Source organism: Pundamilia nyererei, unplaced genomic scaffold (assembly GCF_000239375.1).
Source record: "Pundamilia nyererei isolate P.nyererei 1_Seehausen unplaced genomic scaffold, PunNye1.0 scaffold00050, whole genome shotgun sequence".
NCBI lineage: Eukaryota > Metazoa > Chordata > Actinopteri > Cichliformes > Cichlidae > Pundamilia > Pundamilia nyererei.
Window position 1 is genome coordinate 2,192,250 of NW_005187451.1, and position 8,121 is coordinate 2,200,370.

General features: G+C 44.2%; 1 protein-coding gene across 1 annotated transcript in view; it reads right to left on the reverse strand.

The window, feature by feature from the left end:
• Positions 1-1,990: 1,990 nt before the first annotated feature.
• Positions 1,991-8,121, reverse strand: part of nek7 (NIMA-related kinase 7) — a 63,496-nt gene continuing 57,365 nt past the window's right edge. Inside the window, exons 8-9 of the mRNA XM_013910856.1 lie at positions 6,184-6,297; positions 1,991-4,187 (exon numbers count right to left, since the gene is read on the reverse strand). Coding sequence (XP_013766310.1) covers positions 4,077-4,187; positions 6,184-6,297 — 225 coding nt within the window. The 3' untranslated portion in view covers positions 1,991-4,076. The remainder of the gene's footprint in view (positions 4,188-6,183; positions 6,298-8,121) is intronic.

Consider the following 8,121-nt stretch of genomic DNA (forward strand, 5'->3'; position numbering starts at 1 on the left):
GACTTGAGTCCAAGTCATGTGACTCGAGTCATTAATTTTATGACTTTAGACTTGACTTGAAAAAATGTTCTAAGACTGTGACTTGACTTGGACTTTTACACCAATGACCTGGGACTTGAACCTGTTTACTTGAAAAGACTTGATATTTCACCCCAAATCTAAAATTTAACACACATTATGTAGAAAGTGTGCACCATTAATTCAATTCATTCATTCCAACCACACTCCGTACGTATGTGTGCGTGAGCTGTAGCACAGCCAATCAGGCCTGAGACTTGAGACTTACTCGAGACTTGCAAAACTATGACTTGGTCCCACCTCTGTTAAAAAGCCATGAAAGAGTTCAGGTCCTAGGAGGTTGAATCAGGAGGGTCTGATTACTCAGCCCTGATCGTGACTCTGTAGTTGTAGAGTAGAGTAAATATAGGTGTGCACATCCTGATTGTTTTCGTGCTTTTGCTGCATATTAACATATTTAGGTTTTGTTTTGCCGTCTCATCTGATCTGAATGTGTCCTGCAGCCACTGAAACACCCGCTGAGCCTCCACAGTGTGAGTAGCATTTAAAAACACACTAATCTTGTTGCCAGAGGCTGATGTCATTAGTCTGATCTGTGTAAATTCATTCAATAGTTCTGATGGATGTGAGAGGAAATGCATTTTTCTTTGTAACACCAGCTGACTCTCTCTATAAACCATATTAATAACCCTACTTGTCAGAAGCATTTCCTGTTATACCATATCAAATGTATATACATCTTATTCTACATGTTGAGTGTCACCACTTGGATAGTCTTCTGTTATACAGACAATAGTAATGCTGTCATCACTGTTATCTGTGTCTTCGCCTTCATCGTGTCTTCGGCCCTGGCTGTGGGAGTCTACAAGAGCTGCCATCTGAAATGCATCAAGTCCAGAAACTAAACAGCCACAGACGCTTAACAGAAGACAGACGAGTCTGATGGAGCCGATCCACGTGTCGTATACTTTGGTATCAAGTTCATAAATAACATAATGACCTTTCTGACACATCTTAAAGATTTTTTTTCCTTTTCAATTTTGACATCATAGTGTAATTCTTTTTATAAGCAGAAAAATTAAATACTAGCTTCCGTTAAATAAAAGCAAAAGTAAACATGGAAGTGTAGCAGAGGGTCTAAATACCTTTAGATGAAATGATTTGTTAACATTTTATTTTTGCGCTTTTACATTTGAAACTATTCTGTAGAAAAACTTCAACCCAGTGGATGACATCAAAGGTTCTTTTACAGCAAACTTGATACTTGTTACATGTTGTTACATTTATACGGTGATTTCCTGTTTGTACTAAAAATTCTTATAATATGCAGCGATTCTATCAGTAAATAACACTGAAATGATGTCAGTGAGTTCAGTTTTCAGGAGGAGCCTAATTTATCTGCACAGATGACAAGTTGAGCTGAATTGAACAAATATGAGGAACGAAAGTTTTCTGAAGTACAAACCAATGAAAGTTACAACTTACCTTTAAGCTGGAACACTGTGGTATCCTTACAAGGGAAATATTAAAGTTCTTACTTTGAAATGAAGTAAAAAGGACCAGTTTTACCATCCAGGCCCCTAAAACCCAAAATTAAAACCAGGGTCTCAAACTTACATGAGCTGCGGGCCACTGCTGACACTGCAGTCTCATTGGACGGTCGCATTAGTGTTCAAGTAGTACAAAAAACAAGAAAACACAGAAATATTTCAGAAAATGTTGTTTTAACATTTCAAATATCTCTTTAAGAACTTATTTATGGGCCACAAGTAGGAGTGACGTGGGCCACAAGTGGCCCCCGGGCCGCATGTTTGGCCCCCGGCCGCATGTTTGGCCCCCGGGCCGCATGTTTGGCCCCCGGGCCGCATGTTTGAGCCCTGTGACCTGTAGCTGTGCTTGTGTTTTTGCAGAGAAAGCACGTTTTTCACAATCGAAACCTTCTCCAAGAAAAACAAGACAAAAGGAAGAAAAATGACATTTGAAAGCTTTATTACATCGAGTTTGCGTACAAGGCGTGTCACGGGTATGTTTCTGACATGAAATGTTCACTGAGAAAACTAAACTAACAAAACAATAAATATCAATTACCAGTACTTTGCATTGTGGCCGACACCTGGACTCTTCAATACTATGCTGAGGAGGACACGTGGAAGATAAACAGGGCAAAGCTAAAAGAGGCACAGTGGAGCGCTGCGATGCATCAAGACAACACGAGCGCCGTGATGGTTAAAGTGACCGAGCGCTGTGTGAGGACCAACAGAAGATTTTAACAAAGTATTAACATTTGTTCCACATCTGCGGCGCTCTGCTGCTGTTAGAAATGCACTTTAACATAAATGATCAGGTGCCTTAGTTAGATATGCTTCAAAGAAAAAGCATAAAAGGCCCTAAAACACTGAGCGCAGGAATTCTGTATAGCATCAAAGCAAAATATTTAATAAAAATAGTGCCACAGCTCCTTTAAAAACTCTAAAATACTGCAATGTTTTGGTGCTACACAGACGAGATTAACAGGACTGCAGGTGAAGATGATGAAAATTTAAGAGAGCAGAAACACTTTTATCGCCATGTAAAACAACGAAGGACCAAAATCTAGGACGAGGTGAACGGCAGCAAACACAAACTGCAAACACAAACTGCAAACACTGCGTTTGCAAGTATCAGACAAATAACTGCAGCATTCTCTGTGAACACAAAAGAAGCTGCGCTGCCTCGGACCTGGAAGCTCGCACTTCGTATGTTGACAAAAACAAACATTAGAAACAGAGGACGTGTGAGTTTACAGGGTCTGACGCTAACGTGTAAGACACTGAAATAAAGCAGCGTCGAACCTCGTTTACAGGCTACACCTTCACTGTATCGTCGCTGTCGTTACGTAAACCACTTCCTGTTTCTATTTAAGTCGTCTGCCTCTAAAGGCACAAACGGATCATTTTAATGGTTTCCTTTGTTATTCTTTGGTGGTGTTTATTTCCAGGTACAGTACAACTCGATGTTTCCCCCTCAGTACAAATCTTTGCTAAAGCATAGAACTCATAAAGATGCTCTCCCACATATAAACCGTCTCCTCTCCTCTGATTGGCTGTTACCTGTGCTGTACTTTTAGCATGGATCAGTAACTTCTCCCTTGTTACATAAAAGACACACGCACTGCAACTTACACAGCAGCATTAACGCAGTTTTGTGTAGCTAATCTACTTTTCTGATGGCTCGGACACAAACGAAACTCTGCAGCTGCAGTTCATCTCTCGTTAGTTCAGTCATGGAGGGAACCGTGTTGGTATCGTGAGGACGTGAACATCACATGTAACACTGCTGCTGTTACAGTTTCTTTGCCTGCTCGGCTCTCAGAAAAGACACACTGTGATATTTTCAAAGACAATACATGGGCGTCACAATGACTTACATTCAAAGTGTTGTGGAGACATTTGCTCGTGTTCCCCTAGCACAGCTGTAGTCTACCCTCTAAACGCTCCTTCCTTTTCTAATACATTCATTAGACATGATCACCCTGCCAGCCTTCCAGTACCAGGGTAAAAAGTGCAACACAACAACACTTCAACCGCAATTAGACTCTGCAGAGTTGCTGTCAATGAGCGAACGTCTCTTCGCTCCATTTTTAGACACTAATTTTATTTTTTGTGCCATCTGAGGCGACTGTAGGTCATCGAGAGCTTTCGAGGTCAAATTTAATGATATTTTGCACTGATCGACTGTTGACTGAACATTGCGCCCACCTCTTTCCAGTACCTCTGCTTTAGCAGTACGTATACTGAGAAACAGTCTGACGTGTTTGAAAGCCATAGCGACACATCGGTGAGATACAATACACATTAAAGTCTAGGAAAGGAGCTGCACTGGTAATATAATATATTCTTTACTCGAGGGGAGAAAAGGTTACAGACTGAACGAGCACTCTGAAAATTAAAAAACGTGTTACTATTGATGACAAGAAACTGGAGCAAGTTTTCTATTAATGAAGACGGACGAGTCCAGCTTGAAAAGCAAGAAGGTCGTGGACAGGAGTTCTGCAAGGCATAGTGTGCGTAACTCTGGGCTTAGCTGCCCTGCGTCATGCTCTGCATGTGTTTGGCAATGTCATACACGTAGGTGATGTCCGGCCTCTTCTCCGGGTCCGGGTTGATGCACATATCTACCAATTTCCTCAGCTGGTGGCGCGGACGGGACAAAAAGAAGAGAAACATTGTCAGAGATGCAGTGAAACAAGATCACACAGGAATTTAGAAGAGCAGCTCTAGACAAATCTAACAGTTGCTAACAGCGCCCTCTAGGTGACCTCTCCCGTCATAGCAACAACAACAGAGCAACAGGTAAGCCGACTGAGACGGAGGCGCGTGGCTGGGGTAGCACGCTAATCATTTATTGGTCTGCTGAATCCACTGTTACCTGAGCACACCCCCCATATGCACGCACACGCGCGTGCACACGCACACAGCTGCCACTCCGCTGCCATCCGGAGACAGCGCTTCCACTTGAAGCGGCGCGCGGTGGCTGATTGGAGCAGATAGACAGGCTCGCAGGCGGAACAGCCACCGCCATCATTAAAAAAAAAAAAGATAATAAAAGACGAGGAAAGAAAGGGAGGGAAAAAAAACATCTACATGAGGTCGCTATGGTAACCGTCTGCCGACTTCCCGGCCGCTGTTGCGCGGCGCGCGGGCTCGGGCGAGTTTTGTGTATCGGCGCGCGAGCGTGCGTGTGAGCGAGAAAGTGAGGCAAAGATGCAAATTCAGACAGTCTGAGAATTAGTCGCACAGAATGGAGATGGGGAGGGCGCCGAGATGCAGATATGTAAAATATTCATGTGCGTGTGGGGGGTGGCGGAGCTGGCGAAGGGAGGCGTGTGTGTAGTGGGGGGAGCATAGATGGAGATGGTTAAATGACACAACAAAGATGAGCAGCTGACAGTTTGCTGCCGATCCTTCAGGAGCATTGTTTACATCCAGACAGGCGCTGCAGGCACCCCCCTCATCTCCATCTCTCCATCGCCCTGTCTCTCGCTCCATCATTCCCTCTCTCCTGCGCTTTGTCTTCCTTTCTCCTGGATGGGGGTGACATGTGGGGCAACGCAGAGGCTCAGCGTGGCGCTCGTGTGTGTGGAAAGAGCTCATGTAACAAATATACACTTGCAAGAACTAAACCACTCACACACACACAGAGCAACCACAGAGGCTTAAAACACCTCACAATTAGCCTTTATCAGGCTAATGAGGTAAATACCAGAGTAAAACAAAAGCCTCTCTCTGCAGGGTAAACGAGCTCACTGGAGACACGAACAGCCATTTAAAATGAGCCACTGCAGACACACTGGCTACAGATCGGCGGCACTAAAGGTAAAAACCACACCGCGTGCTTTAAAGTCATACCTGACCATGATGGTTCATACTGGGTTTATTAAACATATCTGAACTGCAAACTCAAACCTAAACCACAAGGTTAGCTGTGGGGTGATGTCAGTTTGCAGTAGTTTCAATAGCACCAGGCCTCAAACATGATAAAGCGCGACGGCATTCTTGACTTTAATCAGATATGAGGCAACTTTTTTTAAACAGTGCAAATCTAATAAATGTGCCAATAACCGAAAAAGGTTCCAATACCTACACGTGCGCCTGTGACTCAGCCTATCAGCATTTCACTACACGCATTTAAAAGAAACAGACGGGGGAAACGCCACCCACACAAAGAGGGCACGCAAACAGAAAAACACGCAGATTCATGCACATGTCAGCGCTAATCAGCAATAAGGTGATCTTTAACCGCAGCCCGGCTGCATTACGTTTCTGCGCACGGATCAGTCTTCGCAGAATTACGGCAGACGATTTAACGTTGACTAAAGGAAACGTGACACTCTGGCGCATTTGGTTTCACCCCACCGTCGAGCGCGGCCAGATGCTTTTGATACGCGCGGCTAAAATCGTATTCAGCCTTCTGATCACAGTCCTGTGCTGCAGCTCAGGCAGACGGGTGGATTTCACCGACATAAAAATATAATTTAAGTGTTCGATATAAGTAAAAGGAAAGTGGCATCAAGAGAAAGAGACAGGGATTTGTATTAAAGACTATGGCGGCTGCTTTACAAACACTGAACAAGTCTATATTTACTCTGTTCCTGAGAAGTAAAAGGCAGCTGATACGAGTACTTACCTCCTCTGAATAGTGATCTGAGGGAAGAGGGGGGTAGTCACACTGTTCTATCTTCTTACAAAGTGAGTAGAGGTTCATCTTATCCCCATAGAACGGACTCTGTAAGGCTGCCATCTGAAGCACAGACATAAGAAGACGTGGAGAGAGACAGAAAGTGGGAAAAAGACGAGAGCAGTCAGTGAGTGAAGTTAAAACGGGAAGTAAAACACCCAATCAAGCTCTCAACAGGTGGCAGGCAGACGGCTCTGCACCCTGTGCTAACAGTAGAGTCTGCAGCTCTGCTACTGACGTGCATCCTATTGATTATTATGGGGATCGGGTGCAGGAAGACAACAAGTCAATATGTAGAGCTTTGTGTACATATCAGCACATCCCGGTCTAAACTTCAGCCGAACCAAAACAAAACAAATCCACTGGAAGCTTCTCGCTGCAGGCTGGTGGACTTTCCTGCGATGCTGACGATGCGCTGCCAGACGAGTACGTATATTTTCTAGAAAACAAACGCAAGCGAGCAGAGCAGAGGCAGGGCAAATGGGAACGAGCAGGAAGAAGGGAAAGCGCATGGAAACCTTTGTGAGTGGAAGGAGGTGAAGGATCCTCGCTGCCTTTCTAAGAATAATGAAAGACACACGCCATCTTTCCCAGACTCGGTGACTGACTCACTTCCTCTTGTAGAAAGGTGAAGCCTGCAGCACACTTGCATAACAAGCAGCCGCCAAATGCTTACTGTTTTTCTGATTCAGTGCTTTCAAAAACAAGCAGCGTGTAAGTGCTCGGTCATTATCACTGCTGTGTGTGAGAAAGTGCTCAGAGCTTCCTTTTTATTCACGCACCAAAAACACATTAAATAGGAAATTGTGAGTTGCAGTAAGAGTACAATCAAAGTCGAATCACTCCTGGGTGATCTCGTGATCTGTACAGTCTATTTGTGAGAAACACTTCTCTCTTCGATTTGTTTGCTACCTGCAGGCTGCCGATCATGTGTCTGTAACAAAACTAGTGACCGGTACGTGAGCTTGTTCCAAACTTCAGAAAAGCAGCTGGAAAGAAGAGCGGGCCAATCAGTGGGAAGATTACACCTTACTATTTGAAGCGTTGCTCAGGTGTCCCTCGGAGAAAGTACAGTGTGTGTTTGACAATCTGCTAATTGGTAGCGTGAAAACAGATGAGAACAAAGTCTCCATACGAGAATCCAAATGCAAAGCTTCCACACAGAGTACAGCAGGTTAGTGAGAATACACCACCTTCAGCAAAATGAGAAGCTGCAGAGGAAAATATGTCTGTGTGAATCGGACCGACAAAGAGAAAGGAGCAAGTGTTTGAGGTAAAAGAATAAAGAGGCCATCTAGTGTCACACACAAACTCATTGGATTATTTCAGCTTCCTCACAGACTATTTTTCTGTCTTCATCAGCTAACGCGTACAGTCGAGCGCTGCAGAGACAAGAAAACAGTCGTGCCTAGTGTGCTGGTGTTTCTAATGCACCAGTACAAAGTAGCTGGCTTAATCATGGCTGCCTTCAATGAAACGTTTCAAATTTAGAGCAAAGAAAACACGTTTCCCATCAGCCAGATCTCGGCTGTCCAAGCCCGCGGAGGTAAATCAAGACGACGGCAGCAGCGTTTAAAATCGTGTTAATTATTACATGAATACTGTTCATTAGGGCCGGGTCATATCATACCGTTCACGGTAATACCAGTGTGATGTTGGGCAACGATAAGAAAATGAAATATCGCGATAGAATATGGGTAAAACGCACATGCGCGGTGCCTTTGTTTACATACACACATGACAGCGACGCAGAATGAGAAGAGCGAAAGCGGATCGTTGAATGAAACAGATGAACCAGAACTGGTTTGTAAAAATGCTGCAGCTTCACTGGTGGAACTGGTTTAGCTTTCGTCCGTCAGATACACAACAAAGCACTATTTTTGGTAG